General features: G+C 40.3%; 1 protein-coding gene across 1 annotated transcript in view; it reads left to right on the top strand.

Moving 5' to 3' along the window:
* The window catches only part of LOC109857190 (potassium/sodium hyperpolarization-activated cyclic nucleotide-gated channel 1-like), a 113,480-nt gene that overhangs the window by 35,982 nt on the left and 59,572 nt on the right, over window positions 1-17,926 (top strand). Inside the window, exons 2-7 of the mRNA XM_020433277.1 lie at window positions 3,971-4,242; window positions 5,718-5,932; window positions 6,630-6,820; window positions 7,723-7,978; window positions 9,601-9,855; window positions 10,785-10,915. Of these exons, the coding sequence (XP_020288866.1) occupies window positions 3,971-4,242; window positions 5,718-5,932; window positions 6,630-6,820; window positions 7,723-7,978; window positions 9,601-9,855; window positions 10,785-10,915 (1,320 nt within the window). The remainder of the gene's footprint in view (window positions 1-3,970; window positions 4,243-5,717; window positions 5,933-6,629; window positions 6,821-7,722; window positions 7,979-9,600; window positions 9,856-10,784; window positions 10,916-17,926) is intronic.

The following is a 17,926-nucleotide window of genomic DNA, read 5'->3' as shown; positions in this document are numbered from 1 at the left end:
GAAAGGGCTCGCGCAAGCGGCACATAACGCTCATAAATTGCGGTTTATGAGGTACGCCACGGCCCGTTCCCCTTTTGTTTCTGATTAGCGTTTTAAAATGCGCGGCGCGCGCATCGCGCCCCGCGGCCCATATATCGCCGTCGGGGAAGGATCAAGCGGACGAACTTGGCCGAGCGGAAAAAGCAGGTCTGGGATTCGATGAAGTTGCGGAACGGGCAAAGAACATGCACAGGCCCGGGGGAAATGTAAATTCGGCTCGCGGAGTCGTGTCTCTCATTGCCGACACGATCGTATCACGTTCGTACGTACGCCCGTATGGGACCGGGATGTGTACGTTTACCCGAACACATCGAATATTTGCGTAGCGTCGGTCTTTGAGAGAGCGGTACAATGGTGCTCTCGTACAAAGCATCGACCGCACACAACGTTACGCTCGCAACGTGAATAAACCGCGTCTCGCGACGACACCGAACTAAAATTGTCTATTGTCATAATGACCAGCGAGGCGTGCGGCGCATAAATTCATCGGTCTTGTTCGCGTTTGATCTAAAATTATTTTCAGTCGCGTTATTTCGTCTTTCGGAATGAGAGCTTCTTCTTTCGCGAGATTAGAACTTTTAATGCAATACTCTTTTACGAGCTTGTATTCAATTATAAAGTCTATTATATGTGTGGACGTGCTCTTTTCAAATAATTTATATCGTCTCTTGAGGTCTTTTGATGGCAGTTTACATTTTCCCGAGAAAGAAAAAAAATACCTCTACCGGATTCGGAATCGGCAACTCACTCTCGCGAGAATCGGCAACGCAATCTTTCAATAGTTTATGTCGCGTGTTTTTTTCTTTTTTTTTTTTTTCTATCAAGTACTCTTAAAACTTTATTTTATAGTGTTCTCTTACTTCACAAAACTTATCCTATTAATTCTCCCGGGCACCGGAAAGCAATTGCTTTTATACTTACTTTCTATTAAATGCGAGATCTTAACGAGAGATCTCTTCCAACTTTAATTGGAATCGTCTGCCATTCATATGTACTCGTCCATTTTTGTATAATTTAGTTTTGTATATTTTGTACGCTATTGACGCAACACACACAATATACATTGTGTTTATAACACGGAAAGTAATGTCACATGTAAATAAAAATACGAGAATATCACGCTCGTAAAATTAACAATAAATAATACTTGAAATACCGGTCTCTATCGAGCAACAAAAAAATAGATCTTGTGGTTTATTAAAATAGAATATAAAATATAAAATTTACATAAATGTAATTACAGACGTTTCGGCCCTTACTTGAGGCCTCTTCAGTATAAAAAACAAAATAACGCCATGTCGCAAAGAGGATAACAAAATGATGTAAAAAATACAAATCTTACATATGACAGTCCATTTTGATGTAATATTGGACTGTCATATGTAAGATTTGTATTTTTTATACCATTTTGTTATCCTCTTTGCGACATGGCGTTATTTTGTTTTTTATACTGAAGAGGCCTCAAGTAAGGGCCGAAACGTCTGTAATTACATTTATGTAAATTTTATATTTTATATTCTATTTTAATAAACCACAAGATCTATTTTTTTGTTGCTCGATAGAGACCGGTATTTCAAGTATTATTTATTGTTTAAAAATACGAGTTATATTTTCTACGCATCTTGCTTTATCTTCGATAATAAACATACAAAAAGTGATTGGCTTCATATAAAGTAATTAACTTCCACATAGGATATGTGGAAGTCACAGGTGTCATTGTATGTCAGTTAGGCAAACTGAGCAAACATTTTTTTTGGTTTAGTACTCGAGAAAAAAATAAAGCACTTTACACGTCCGACCCACACTGCGTTATCGAACGCGATATTTGCGGGCTCGTTTGTTTTATTCGACACGCTCTCTCTCTCTCTCTCTCTCTTGCTGCTTCTTTTTCGCGCGCAATGTCATTTTACATCTCATTAATGAGAAAATAACAGAAGGCGGTAATGAAGAGAGTCGTCGGAGCGGATTTTCTTGCGATCTCGTTTTTTTTTTTTTTTTTCCATCGCTTTCTTAATAGGAGGCGCGCGCAAATCTCGTGCGAGATTATTTGCGAAACAGCTCCGCAGAGAGCACGGAATCTCTTTATGGCGTTTTTAGAGTAGAAAGAACGCTTCGTTACCCTCGCGCGATGAGTCTCCTCGGCGCGGTCACGTATTTTCATACACGTACGTCTTTTATTTAATTATTCACCCTTCGCTACGTTTTTCTCTTCATCCGGCTCATCGCCGTCGCGTCGCGCGTTTGTCTTTCCCCGACGCGTCTCCGATTTTCAGTGCCGTTATTTAAGAATAAATTGACTTGGCGCGACACAGTAAATAGTCACAAACTCGCGGTTTACGCCGAAATGAATCTCTTCGCTCAATTTACTTGCGGGATCGCGAAGACGATTCATCGTCGTCTGAGAATTTGTCGCGACGCGCTTTCTTGTCAACGATCGCGAAAGAACATAATCATGCGGATAAAAAATAAAAATAAAAAAAAAAAAACTTAGGAATATCGCGTATATTGCGTCCGATTAAGAGCGAATCGAGCAGCTCGAAAGAGAGAGAAAGAAAAAGAGATTGCGCGCGGAAAGAAACTTTACGCGCGATAACTTGATCCGCCGAGACGTAGTTATTCCCGGTTAAATGCGGATTCAGAAGACGACGGGACGAAACACGCGAGCTTTCTCCGCACGGATTTTGCGCCCTTATCATGTCACGCCTCGTTACTATCTGGCAAAAGTGGATGAGCCGTAATCTCTCTGCTGCAAGAAAGCGAGACTCCGTTGCAGTTTCTTTGACGTTGGTAGGTGTCATCGCGCACGAAGATAATGCCAGGACGCTCCACTTCCGCGAAACTTGCTTATTTCCCTTTGCACTTTCAACGAGAGACTCGCGCGCGCAATCCATCAAGACGATATCTGTTATTTTCAGCGCGTATATTCGCGCTGAAATATATTATATTATTATATCATTTAATGAATATATATTCGCGACGAAAGGTTTCATATCGCGAAAATTAAAATTGGAGTATCGGTTCGATACTCTTGAATTCCGTTTTAAAGTAGCCTTTTGTATACATATAAGAGCGCAGAGGACGGGGCGCGTTTAAGTTTCATTGGAATTGAAAATTGAAGAATAATCTAAAACGATCTTTTTTTTTTTTTTTATTTTATTTCTTACGTTTCACGATAATGACCCAATACTCCTTCTCTTTGCTATTTCTATACGTTGTACTTTATCCCCTCATTACGTAGGAAATTCTACACTCGGAAAAGAGAAAAGAAGACCTTTTACCAGAGTGAAATTTCCCGCTACGGTGCCGTTCCATTCACAGGTGGTACCGATATTTATTATCCTTTTTTTTTGTAGAGCAGAATATTATTTTGTCGGAAATACTCGTGATGTTATTATTGAAACTACATATATTTTTTTCGCGATTTCTAATGAACTTCGCGGTCCGAACATTCAACGTGTTGCAAAACATAGATGCGTATTTCTAAAACTATCTCGAAAATCGCGTTATTTTTCGCGTCAACTTTCGATTTGCATGCAACAAGAAAAATAACTAGCGCGTAACATAAACAAATTTAAACGAAACGAATATTGCAAATACGAAGCATATCTCGGACAAAAAATATATATGAGCGAGATATTAAACATTTTGTTTATCTTGCAATCGCGCGCAAAAGCTATTACTCATATGTCGCTATAAATATATATGTATATTTTCTCGTGTGCGAATTGTAAATTACGTTTTATAGTCGCAAACAACCGGGAATGAAATATAGATACCGAAGAGGTCTTTTCTCTTTGTTCCTTTTATTTTGGTTGAAAATTCAACTCACTAAAAGTCGGTTGACATGTTCTCAAAGGTGACAGGGGTCTTGTAGATCCAGTTTACTAAGAAATTGCCGTTTACAGCCGCTCTCTTCCCTTTGATGTTGCAGGCGTCACATCGTCCGGTGGTGGCGGTGTGAGGCATCGTCTGAGCGGCGGCTCTATATCCGCCCTGAGCTGCGGGGGCGAGAAGTATCGGGACGGCAGGAGCGGAAGGAGCGGAGCCGGGAGCGGCAGGGAGAAGGAGGATGACACCAAGAGCGCGGAGAACGTGTCCAGGGGAGTTTTACCCTCGAGGCAGAGCCTCTTGGACCTCGTCAGCGGTAAATTCATGGGCCGACACACACCCACTCACCACTACTACCACCAGCAGCAGCAGCAGGTTGGTTGCGAGATATATATATATATATATGTATATATTGCGCGGTAAAATATTCTTTTCGTTCTCGCATCCGCGTCGAGAAGTATCCCAGCTATTTGCACGCAAATTTCGTCATTGAGCATTTCGATCGATATCGATCTCTCTGTAATTCCTTCTTAAACGCGCGCGCGCTCAATTTTTCAGCGGCAAGTTTTACATTTCTGTCTGGGGAAAAATGACGGGATTAGGCCGGTGAAGGCGCGCGAATAAAAATGCGAGATATTTATTTTACTGTTTTCTCTCTCGTTTATACGCGTATTTGTGCTGTCACATGTGAAAACTGTACCTATACAGGGTGTCTGACAACGAACTATAAAGCTGACGTGTGTAGGTAGATCGAGTTATTCTGAACAGAAAAGTTATATACCATTTTGCAAAATTTGCAATATTTATTGAGATATGAATTAATAAATGTGAACCAATGAAGGCGCGGGGAGCGATGATCGGACTCTATAGGCGTGCACGATTATCAGATGAAAAGAAAAATGGCTTCTCTCATGTAATGTCTTAGTAAGAGAGGCGGAGTAAACAAACAAGCGCGGAACGACTCAGTTTCTTGCGATCGGGCGCTATTCGGCGGTACGCAGCGAGCAGCGGCGAGCGAGGAGTAGAGCTGATAATTGTGCACGCCTATAGAGTCCGATCATNGCTCCCCGCGCNTTCATTGGTTCACATTTATTAATTCATATCTCAATAAATATTGCGAATTTTGCAAAATGGTATATAACTTTTCTGTTCAGAATAACTCGATCTATTTACACACGTCGGCTTTATAGTTCGTTGTCAGACACCCTGTATAGAGAAATGAGAGAACGGTGAGAGAAAACGTAGAAAAAATTTGTTCCCGGAGAAATATAAATAAGTTTGCTCGACCATCGAAAAATGTTTTAATCGGGATTATAATACACGAAATAAATGTATTGCGAAAATAGTTTCGCGTCAAGCGTCACGGCGCACCGGCGCGTTTAATTCAAACCAAACTATTTGACGCGGAAAAAAAAATGTCCGCAAGCGGATAACAACGTCGCGCTATTCGCACTATTGTGCGCGACGAGCGCCTATGGGAAAGCCGCATCACGATACCGGTTTGAACATTGCGGCGGGAACGAACGGCATGGAAAATATGTGTGTGTGATGTGAAGATTGCCGGGAAATGAAAAACAAGCGGAGTGCTTACGCGGTTTGTGCGGACAACAATTAAAATACGATGGGTTTTTGTTTTTTATTATTATTAATCAACCGTCGTTGTCGCGAAAAAAACATCGATTTCTCGACACTCGTCGTAAGCAAATATGAATGTGAGAAGAAAATTAATTGCATTTTTCAATCTCCTCGTTTTGTTAACAGAAATTTCGCGAATTTACATTGCAAACGTAAGATAACATCGCGTAATCGTGACGGTTCGTACGTCCTAATTAGTGTACTCTGTGTCGCAGCGATATTTCAGCTCGTCACGCGACTCGCTTCAGGGGGCGTACGTGAATCGGGGAGCAAGCGAGCTCGATTTAAGCCGCAAGCCGAGGAGGAGGGACCACCTGAGGGGCAAATTCAAGCTGCCGTACACAGTTGCGCTCACGCCCTCGCGTGACCAATCGCACCTGCATACACCGGCGTCGGTCAATCATCTCAGCAGCTGCAACAGCACTGAAACGTGAGTGCCACTATTGACGTGTAATCACGAGCGATCGGGAATATTTCAATTACCGGGGCGGGATAATATCAAGTCACGTTACGCGCGATCTTTAAAAGCCTTTTTTCTTATTCCGTGTTCGGATATCGAGACGAGCGGATATTCGCGCAAAAATTCAATTTGATGCTAATTTTCTCTTTTATGGAAGGTCAAATCCGCGAGACGAGAATTTTCGAGAAAGATGAATATAACGAAGAAATCTGCGTAGCGAAGAATCATAAATATTCAAGCGACTTCTTCTCGGAGAAGTGTTTTAGTTAATATAGCACGGTGTTTCTTGTTTCTGCGTTTTTAGAAAAAAAAAAGATGGCTTATAATCGCGCCGTCAGATTTCTTTGCGCATAGAAAAATCGTCCGCGCAACGCGACGACGAGTTTTTCACGAGGCAGCGCAAGGATCTTGGAAAATCAGTAGCAGCGCAGAGAAGTTGTTTGTTTCTCTTCGATTTGACAAAAGTCACGTGCGAAATCACGCAGATTGTCTTTTTCTTTTGCCGCTGTCTCGATATATACTTACGTGTATTGTCGTAATTTTTCACATTGATGCGTGCGAATCCTCGCGGAACAGTAACGGAAAAAAAATGGTAGTGTCGCGTAAAAAGAACGGCGTTCACAAGGCAATTGATCAGCGGACGACGTTCGTTGAATTACTGTCTCAGGAGGTATACGGTGCAGGAGCAACAACAGCAACGCGGTAGTAGAGGCTACGCCGGGCACTCCGGATCGAAGAGGACCATCATCTTCGATCCTGCGGGACGTCTCTATTACTATTGGTCGATGGTGGTTTCCATTGCCTTTCTTTACAACTTCTGGGTGATCATCTATAGGTTTGCCTTCCAGGAGATCAACGGTTAGTAATTCCGCAGTGCGCTCACGACTTCTTTCGAATTCCGTAAACGCGTTTGCAAGGACGGTTTTTATGGGGATCGTGTGTCAGGCCACGTGCGGCTTCTAAGGTCCGAAGGAAATTGAAGGTTCAAACTTCGGAAAGTAGATTAGTAGTTCAGTTTTCTCGAAAAATTAATTACGTCTTGAAAAGTAGGCCGGCCACACACGAAGCAAGACACGCGTAATTAAAACATATATATACATGAGTAAAAGCTAAATTATTATACATAGATATGTATGAGCAAATGCTAAATTATTAAATTGCATCGCAATCTACGAGTTTTTTCCTTCAGCTCTTGTACAAATATCCGAGAAATTAATTATTATAATAAAAAAAAGTGCAGCCTCTGCGGTGAAACATTTTTAATTTATATTTTAATAGAATATTAAGCAGGGGTTAATAGGTTTGCTTATAATGTAGAAAGCAATAAAAAGCTGCAATGTTGAAAATAACAAAAAATAAAAGCATCAAGGGAAATTTCAATATATGCTGCTGCAGAATGTTAAGGAGAGAAATTACGTATTTTTCAATTGCAAGTACAAAACGCCACGGGTCTAAATATAATGATGATCAACACTGGTCGTAGCAATAACTTTTTACCAATCTAGAAAAACTGGGGTGGTTTTATTGAATTAAAAAGTTTTGAGGAAAACATTTACTTATTATCATTTCGAAAATATTACATTACAAAATTATTATACCACGGAGAAGAGATGCCTGACTTGGGGAAAAAAAAAAAAAAAAAAGATAAAAGTATATTCTAGTGTCACGCGCTTAAGTATTTAATTAGATAAGTAGCATGTGTGTGTGTTTGTCATATGTACTGAAATGAGCGTTTTTTTTTGTTTTGCTTGCGAATGTAGGGGAGACGTGTATGGTGTGGTTCTTACTGGACTATTTCTCGGATACTTTATACGTACTCGACATATTATTTCACGTGCGAATGGGATACTTGGAAGACGGCGTGCTGCAAACCGACACTACGAAAATGAGAGAACATTACATGAACAGCACCAGGTTTTACGTAGATGTCCTATCCCTCCTGCCCCTCGACTTTTTATATATATCTATAGGATTTAACAGTATGCTGCGAAGTTTTAGACTCGTAAAAATTTACCGGTAATTGTCATTCAACTATTTCTATAAAACAATTCAATTCAGTTGTTAATTTTTTTTCTTTGATTTGTGATGCATGGTGTTTGAAGTAAAGAAATTGATTTTCGGCGCGGAATAAAGTGGAGCGCAACGTTTTCGAAAAATTCTCGCGCAAAAATTTGATTTCTTCGAACTCTTAATGATTCGATCGCGCGAAACTTACGCAGAGTCGTGTTGTGAATTTCTTCCATCATTTATCTCAAACGCCGCCGCGTAATTGAGTCCGAATGTGTATAAGTAGAAAAGTTCAGATTTCTTCTTTCGGTAAACGCACGGTCGAGTTTTGGTCTTGTTTTCAGCTAAGCTGAGATTGAAAAGGATTGTGAAAGTTTGCGTGCGCAAAGCCACAATAACGGCGGTGCTGATTTTTCGCACGTGAACGTTTACACATTTGCGGTGCGAACATCAGCGATCTGCTGGGAGTGCAAGAACCGAGATAAAACAAAACGAAAAAAAAAAAAAAAAGGAAGACAAATACACGTCGATCGAACGGTCGTTCGCGTGTTGTATCTCAGTGTTATTTTTTATTAGAAAAAGCAACAAGCACAGAGAAGTGAGGCGTGTTTTTCCTGTACGTACGTATTTTGCAAGAAAATTTTGTATCGATGATTTATCGGCGGAGAAATGCTTCGCGTAAAACCCGATTTTGTTAAAATAACTATATATAAATATAAATTATACATATGTATATATATATATTTTATATATATAATATATTATATATTTTATTATATAATATAATATTTTATTATATTATATAATATTATATTTTATTTATATAAAATAGTTCAAGGGATATATATTAATCCCCAAGTGTGTGTGCCTTCTCATCTAACGTTGACGTTGGACGTGATATGTGTGTCGAGCAAACGGAATCGAATAGCCATGTTTAGTGACAAATGTCCGCGCTGAGAAAATGGACTGTACATTTCTGTATTCGCGAAAATTGATGGTAAAAAAAAAAAAAAGATCGAAATAGAAAAAGAGCCATATATGTAAATTGCAGTAGTGTAGAAAATTCGATAGCACACATTTTCTTCAAACTTGGTAAAAACACATCTCAAGTTGCTAAAATTATTTATTACATAAAATTTTAAAGTTGTCATTCAGCAGGTCAAATTTGCTTGAACGATAAAATGAAAAAGTTACAAGAGTTAATTTTTTTTACGTGTACTTTCTCTGTGTATATTTAACTCTCTGCTGCAACGTTTGGCGCAGTTTATTCTATAAATCATCGATCACAATCGCCGCAACCGCGGCGGGCGCGCTACGCTATAAATCGCGGAATGGCACGAGCGCGCATCGCGCGTCAATGCGGTAGAATTTCGCCACACTCGTAAATAATAAATGAAAAAAAGAAGAGGCATATTTTAACCTGTTGAGGATTTGGATTGAATTTTACGTCATATATACGCGGAGGTAACAGAAAAAAAAAATCGCGTTCCCTCCCACGCGCGCGTTTGTTGCGCTCCACTCCATTCTTTGGCCGCGTGAGTGGCTTCGCAGGAGGAATTTTGAAATTTATCGCGCGACCGCCGGAATTTCCGCCAATTTTCTCGACCCGCTTTTCTTCGTCTCTGACGTAGGTTCTGGGCGTTCATGGACAGAACCGAGCGACACACGAATTACCCGAATTTGTTTCGCGCCATCTCTTTGATACATAATTTATTGATGATCTTTCACTGGAACGGATGCGTCTATCATATTGTTTATAAGAACAACGGCTTCGGCAGTAAGAACTGGGTGTTCAGTGACTCCGAAACGGCGGATGTTGTCAAGCAATACTTGCAGAGCTACTACTGGTGCACTCTCGCTCTAACGACCATCGGTGATCTGCCCAGGTATTTATTTCTTCGCGCGATATTTCATTACACGTGAATATGCTCGAAAGAGTATTTAGATTATATCGTTGATATGTTATTGCTTCAACAAAAGCGTTTTAAAGGTTTTTTTTTTTATACATATAAACCACTTTTAATTTAAATCTTATATTTGTGCTTTTTTTATATTGCAAATTTTATTTTACTCGCATATAAAATACAATATGTGTAACACGATATATATTACATTATTTAAATCAGTTTTGTTTTGTTGACAATCGAACAAAAATGCCTTGCTAGATAGTACTACATATGTTGCAGCACATATCTATATTGCAATCTACCACAAGTGCTGCAATTTGATATAATAGTTCTTTTGTGAGTCCGCTGGCTTCTACAGTTATTTCGAGAATTTTCTCTTTCGTTTTAAATGCCGCAAAAAAATCCGCGAGAATAACTTTTACGTTATTATATGCATTATTCTCAAATCGATATGAATATGGAACAGTAAAAGCGTATCAAACGCACACGTAATTACGAACTTGTTAAAATAAAGGTTTTTCTCTGGTCTGTTTTTTTTTATTTATTTTTTTATTATTTTTTTTTTTTATTTCCACTCGTACTATCTGTATAGAATTCCCACGGTACAGAGGTCATTAACTACGTATTACATTCAACGCGTAATTGCACGTACTTCTGTATTCACGTGATGATGCGCACAGCTTTTAATAAAAAGTCACCAACTCTATCGTGTGTTACATTGTTGAACGCGTTGTTACATCTAACACGATAAATGTCTTTCTTTCAAAAATTGATAATAATGTACGTGTAAAACACATTCAAACTTCCACAAAAAAAAACTGACTTAAACTACTTAGCCTGTTCGTTTCTGAAAAGCACATTTTGTTTCATCTTTATTTATGCAATCAATATTACGTTATTTTTTCTAGACCAAGAACTAAAGGCGAATACCTTTTTGTGATCGGTCAGCTGTTCTTCGGTTTGCTGTTGTTCGCAGCGGTGCTGGGTCACGTCGCAAACATCGTCACTTCCATCAGCTCGGCGCGAAAGGAGTTTCAGGGTGAGTCGAATCCCGTGTGTGTATGTGTCTCTTTGTATTTAGTTTTCGTAGTTAGAGCCAACTTTCACCAACATGCTCACCAAACGGAATTTGTTCACAGGCAAAGTGTGATTGTTTTTTGTTTTTTTTTTTTTATTTCTGTTCTTTGCGTCCGAGTGGCGTTAATTTTTATTGCAACGCGCGTTGAAATTCCCGTGTTTTATGAAACTTCATTTCAATTTTGTCGCGTCGCGGAAGGTAAAATGAAAAAAAAAAAAAAAAAAAAAAAAAGAAAAGAAAAAACAACTCACGAAAATACATATCTCTTGGCTCGTGACTGCGAATAATAATTCGGCACTCGTGATACGGTTTTTCCGTCGCGAAACGAGATTCGGATTTTTATTTGTCGAACGACATGCAAGTCAATACGGAAGTTTGCGAAGTTTATACGTCGCGTTTACGGCGGCAATTACTCATCCGCGGAGCGTTCGAATAGGTGAATCAGAGCGCAAAGTGCGACTAGCGTTAATGCGCGCCTTAATCTAGATGCTGCTTCTGAAGTTTACGAGCTAACTCGATATAACACATATTAGATCGTCTAAAAGGAATCGCGCGAATATTTGAGAAAACAAATTCGCTTACCTTCTGCTTGTTGTCAAAACAACCAAAGATTTGTCTTGGCTTTTACAAGTAAACATGACGTTCGAAAGCTTGAATTCGCAATCGATAAGAGAGAACATTAACAGACATGGAAATTTTTATATGCGGCCGAATAAGTTTCCGCAATGTGATTTCCGCATTTCTCCGAAATAAACAGTGAAATATGGCCCTTATCCTTGTGCGCCCGCCGCGCGTTCCAAGTCGTTCGAATTACGTCTTGGCAAAACGCCACGCCGGAAACATATCTCGCTCTTTTCGGCCCGATCCATCGTGGTTGGGTCCATAGCGCGAAAGCTGCATGATAAATAACTGCATTTTCAATTAACGCCGAGCGGAAAATGGACACTTCGTTTCGCAAGTGCGCGCTCCCGTTTTAATTGCGCCGCATCGCAGTTTCTCGCCGCGTTCGCATTTCCGCGTCCTTACACCTTCGTTATTTCACGGCTGACCGGATGCGCGCGCGTTACTATTGCGCGCCGCGAAATGCATGATTCGACAGTGCGTTTTGGCGTAAAAGCACACTCGCGGGCACGATGGTTGTTCCAACTCGAGAGTACTCGCGAACGCACTCATTTTTGTCACGTCTGTCTAGTCTAGTTAGTTTTCTTTAACCTCGTTTTTTTTCTTTTTCTTTTTTTAATCCCAAGTTTTTCGTAAAATGTACGTTTTTTTAACGATTTGTTTGATCTCTCTTGCGCTCCGCAATAATTGTTTGTGTTTTGCACTCTGCCAATTGATTAGTGCGCCAATATAGAGGCAAAAGGTAGCAATCACAAAGCACTCAAAGTCAAAATTACCTTGTCGATCAAAGCGCCAAGGGTTAAACTACAAAGTTATCGATCAAGGTGATACAAAGAATTGTTTTTTAAGTTCGTACTAATATTCGCTCTTATCTTTGCATTTACCTTCTCTCAATTACAATTTATTATTATTATTTATTATTCTCTGATTGTTTACGTGTATAAATTGCTACACAATATATAAAGTAGATAATTGTTTGGCGCGCGATAATTGTTTATTGCGAAATTGCCGGGAAATTCTGGAACGGCGCACACATGTGTACACCGTTACAGCGTTACACGTTGATCGAATTCACGCGAGTACTCTCGCGGTTAAAGCGACTTCGTTTCACCAAAGCGGTGACGCGACATGCACGCGCTTCGTTGCGACAATAACCGTCGACGTGCGCGGAGCTTCCCTTGGCATTGTGCCGCGCTAGATACCCGCCAGAACCGTGAAAGATATAAACCAAGAGACCTTCCATTGTGCGCGGGTAAGCTCCTTGCGGCGTTGTTCGATTACCGTAAAGTATGGCTTATTTACCGAGATATTTCGCGGTGTTGCTCCTATACTGTCTCGCTGTAAGAGAATAAGCGTCTATCTGGATTTCTCGTTCTCTAAATAACATCTAATGTTATCGAATCTGACATTTATAGTGTCGATGTTATTTGTTGTACTGCGACGCGCGCTCTTTTCCGAATGAAACGTACCGATGCAATATAACGTAAGTACATATAATGGTATCTCGGAATAGCAAGATTTAAGAGAAAGAAAGAGAGAGAGAGTGGAACTATACGTGGAAATCTCTAACAATTATAAAGAAAAAATAATTAGAAATATCGAGCCGAGGAAGAGATAAATAAATTTTTCGTGTCGTGAAATTAATTCCGCGTAATTGACAGCGGTATCGAATTTACGGCGGGTAGTCTCATTAATCTGACAAGTTTTCTCGTAATACGAAGCCCACAGTCGTCAGGAGAGAGAGAAAGAGGGAGTGAGTGAGAGACTCGCCGATACTCGTACAAGAAAAATCAACAAAAAAGTAGTTTTCAAGTAGTACACGTGTAGGAAGAAGCGACATCCCACACAGAAATGACGAAATAATGGAAATGTCATACGACGCGCAAGAAGCTTAAAAAACGGCGCTCTCGCGAATTCGATCTATTGAAACGTCGAAAGAAGTAAACCACGGCTGTAATTTAGACCAAGGAGAAATCTGACGTAAAATCTACGGAGACGTCGCCGTGAACGCAAATAATGCGCATTTATCAAATCTCTTTACGTATACATTCATTCCCCTTCGCTTATATCCTTTTCTGTAAAGCAAATTTAGATTCGATACGTTTTCCCCAAGGGGGAATCTTATTTGTACGACGTAGAGAACGAAACTGCGAAATGGAGATTAATACTGCGAATGTATATATGCACTAACTCCGCAAAATACGCGGGAATATAAACTGCAGTACGACGGGAAGGTAATGACCCTCCCCCCGCGCTCTTTACAATTTTCCCCGCGGAATTAAACTTCTTCCGGCGGGAGCGCCGGTGATTAAATATGGAACGCAATAGAATTTCTTCTCGCATTCCGTACTCGTTCACCTTTCGCTACGCGAAAATCTCGTTACGGGAGAGAGCGGCACTCGGAATAACGTTATTGCCCTGTTACACTTGCTGCGCACGACAATCGCGTATAATAATTTATTTTATCGGATTGCCTCGGATCACATCCGGAAAAAAAAATTTCACGTCTGAAAAAATTTGCCTGTAACGTGTATAAAAAAAAAAACAAAAAAAAAAAAACAAAAATCGCAAAATCGCAAAAAATGGAATGTTTGAAAAAAGAAAAATCTATTCTACTGTACAGAGAAAAATAAAAATATATATATAATGTACACGTCTTTCTGAAGAGTCTCGTCTCGTAAAATAAACGAGCAACACAATTCGAGTTGCCGCGCGCCGTCAACAATTTATTCGCGTCTACCTTTACTCGCAAAGTTTTCCAATTTGCCGGAACCGCGACAGAACGTCCGCCAGACTCGCCTCCTTGGACAATTGGCTATCATTAAACGGCTATAGCCGTCGGCGAGTTCGGTAGGAGTTTACACGCGGCGATTTAGATACCGCCCTCACGAATATTGTCCGCCCTTGCGCCCGATTGGCGCGAAACTCTCATGATTCTGTCGGGCGCGTCGTCATGTCCGCGAAGTTCACTTTTAATTGCCTGTCGTTAAATAGTTTATTAGCGTGTTACGCGCGCGGCAAGGGTTAATTGGGAATAACGATGCATGGCGTACCCTCGTTAAAGCGAGCACGGATGGCCGCTCGAAAAGGGACGCGTTTAAAACTTCAGAAACGTTCAAGTGAGACGCGATCTCTCGTTACTTTTCTGATGAAGCGGGAATGCGCGTAGAAAAAAAAAAAAAAAAAAAAAAAAGTAGAATATACAAACGGAGATAGTTTTTTTAGGTTCTCGAACAAATCACTTTCGAGAGACAATTCGCGTTTTCTATCACTGATCTTGTACAATCATATATTTCTATTTTTTCTCGGAAAAGCGCACACTCGAGAGTCACTCTCTCTTTTCCACGTTTATATTTTTCTTCAGCAACACATTGAAACACATTGAAATAAAATTATTGTTTTTTCACTCACGTCTGCTCTCGTATGCTGTTACATTTGCGACGTGTGCTGTTACACATCGGAGAGAGAGAAGTCGCAGCTATTTCCTACAGAGTATACGTTACATCAGTGTGCCACGTACAAACGTGCTTAATTCCCTCAGTAGCTGTTGATCATCGAAGAAGCGTAGTGCACTCTTGTCACGAACGTTGATCCCAAACAGGTTGCGCAGGACTGCGCACGTCGTGTTTTGCTCTAATTCGCGATCAAAGAACGCGCAAGTAAAGACCATCTCAATCGCGCGTCGTAATTGTGGAAAAATTAAAATTGAAAAAACATTCCTCTCTTCGTTAAGTTTGAAGAGAAATTTGGCTGACAAATCGCGTCGCGTGCGTTATCACACGCGCTGGGAGCAAAATGTCGTTGTAAATTACTCAGTTCGCGAGAGAGAACGGTTTCTCCCCGAGATTAGTTAAGATAATTGGATGGCACACCGACAGCCTGAAGGCAAAGCGCGAGAGCTGCGCAGGAAACGAGAGAAGGAGGATGAGAAGGGGGATAGGGTGGAGAAGAGAGAGAGAGGGGGGGGCGGGGGTTTCAACGTTGATTTTATGAAATTAGCCGGACAAGGTAAATCGAGAAGCGGTAAACCTGCCGCTAACGCGGACTTTGACGGTGCATTGACCCACGGCTCGTTCGCGCACAACCGCGTGTAGCCGTGAATATGAGTCAATATTAATTTTGCTAATTATGTCCCGTCCTATTACGATAGTAATATCGATGTACCGAGGAATAGCCGTCATTTCCGCCGGACGACGACGCGCCTTGCGCTTTAATTAATTGGGACGCGATCGTTAAAACCTTCCCGTCGTATCGTAAGTGTGCTAATATCCTTTATATCCTTTCCGCGTCAGGGGTGTGTTTCAAGGTTTCACAAAAGGGGCCTTGACGGATACAAATAACTCTTGTAGTAACGGAGTTGAGTGGAGTTTTGTGCACTCGCGTGATGTTTGTCGTTCGCGGACGCGTTAATTTTAGGCGTTTTGACAAATTGGAGTTGAAGCGAAGTACGGGGGAAATTTTGCACTTTAAAGTTGGTGGCGTGCAACACACACGTGTCAACAGAAAATCTCTCGTGCGCGCAATTCAGGTGCCTTCCGTATTACAAAAGACGTTTAAACGCGAAGCTGAAAATTTCATCCGACACACTCGCGTGTAGTTTGCGGCGTCATAATTTTAGTCGATGTATTTTGCGAACTATGAAGGGCGAAGGAACATCAATTTCCTTAATTACGTCAGTCTTGTTTTGATATATTAGACCAGTAATTTTGACGTTGTAGTTTCGGGACAGGGAGAGCCGAGCTGCGCCGTCGTTACTCAGCTCCATTGCCCGAGGACGGGCACAGCTTTAAACCAAAGTCTAAAATAAGCCTTGAAACTCCGTATACATGTGTGTGTGAACTCGGTAGGAAGCGTCTACACACACATTTTCTTTTCAAATTGAAAAAATCGCTCCCTTGAGTCACTTCAAGTTTAACGTTCTAATGTGTTTCTCTCAATCACATGGCAAATTTGTGGACGTCTTTGAATGACATTTCGTGTACTTCGCGAGCGCAATTACATTTTTAAATTACAATATCGCTAAGTATAATATCGAATTATATCAATTATATTATTGTTATTTACACACAGAATTCAGAACGTATATGTTTTGCCAGGAAGTGCCACGCGTGTATATTTGTCAGACGTATTTGCTACTTTATACTTTTTTTTTTTTTGTCGAAGAAGGGAAGTTGCGCGACATTTGCAGAATCATTTCTCCCGTGTGTGTGTGTGCATGGAAGATGTCGCAAAGTTTTTCAAAGAAAATATACATAACAAACATTTGAAAATACATATTCAGCGAAAGGGCCCGAAAGAGTTCTGATGTGTTTGTCAGCAGTTTACAGTTTGCATAGCAAATGGTGGCGTTTGCCGATACCTCGTAACAAATCTCGCGCGATCGATTTATGCGAATTATATCGTGCCAAGCGTGGCAAATCGGAAATATGATGGTTATACCGACCGCTATATGTACGGAAGCACCCCCAAACGCGATTCACGCAATTACTGCTGCGGTTATTCGATAGGTTTGGATACAGCTTTAGTTTAAACGTTTAAACTATACTAGCTTTGAAACGTTACAACATTTGCACGTGCGCGTGCATATTACACGAGATGTGTCGAAGCGATTAATCGCGAGAAAACTATCGCGATTTTTATCAGAAAGAGCGTGTGTAAATTAATTACAATCGATTCTCTCGATATTGATTTGTTGCCACTTTTATCTCGACGTTAATTGGACGTTTCTCGGATGTGTTTATCGATTCATGTTGTACAAATCAAGAAGCACGGTAGTGCTTCTTATACGCGAAATTCACTCAATTGAGAAGTGACGAGATTTTCATGAAGCAATATATATTTCAAGAACGGACTGAACCGATCACTTTTGTTTTAATCTCAATTGCTTCAAAACAAAACACTAAAAAGAAAATATTCTTGCGTTTTTTTTAAGTCACGTGACAGGAAAGACAGGAAAAACAACGCGTGACTAAAGTCACGTGACTTTAGTTTTGTCACGTTTTTAAAGACACGTGACTGTTTTTTACTCCTATCTCTCACTATTTTTCAAGTGTGATTTTCATGCTTTATTTCTGACATCTTTCACATGTACGTCATGTATATTATATGGATTGTAAGACGTATATCGTATACCAGCTGTCATCGCGATGACAGATTGTGCTAGTATTTTAAATTCAACTCGAAACACAATTAATATTTCTATATGTAATATCATCTGATTATTGGTTATAAACAATTCACGTATCTACTATTGCGGCGTACTGTTACGCGATAAATACGATATGGTATTCTTTACATTTGATTACCTATCACGCTGCTATTTTATCTTTTTTATATATATATATATATATA

This window comes from Pseudomyrmex gracilis, unplaced genomic scaffold, assembly GCF_002006095.1.
Source record: "Pseudomyrmex gracilis isolate BER0280 unplaced genomic scaffold, ASM200609v1 scaffold_150, whole genome shotgun sequence".
Classification (NCBI taxonomy): domain Eukaryota; kingdom Metazoa; phylum Arthropoda; class Insecta; order Hymenoptera; family Formicidae; genus Pseudomyrmex; species Pseudomyrmex gracilis.
This window is presented reverse-complemented; position numbering and strand designations above follow the sequence as displayed.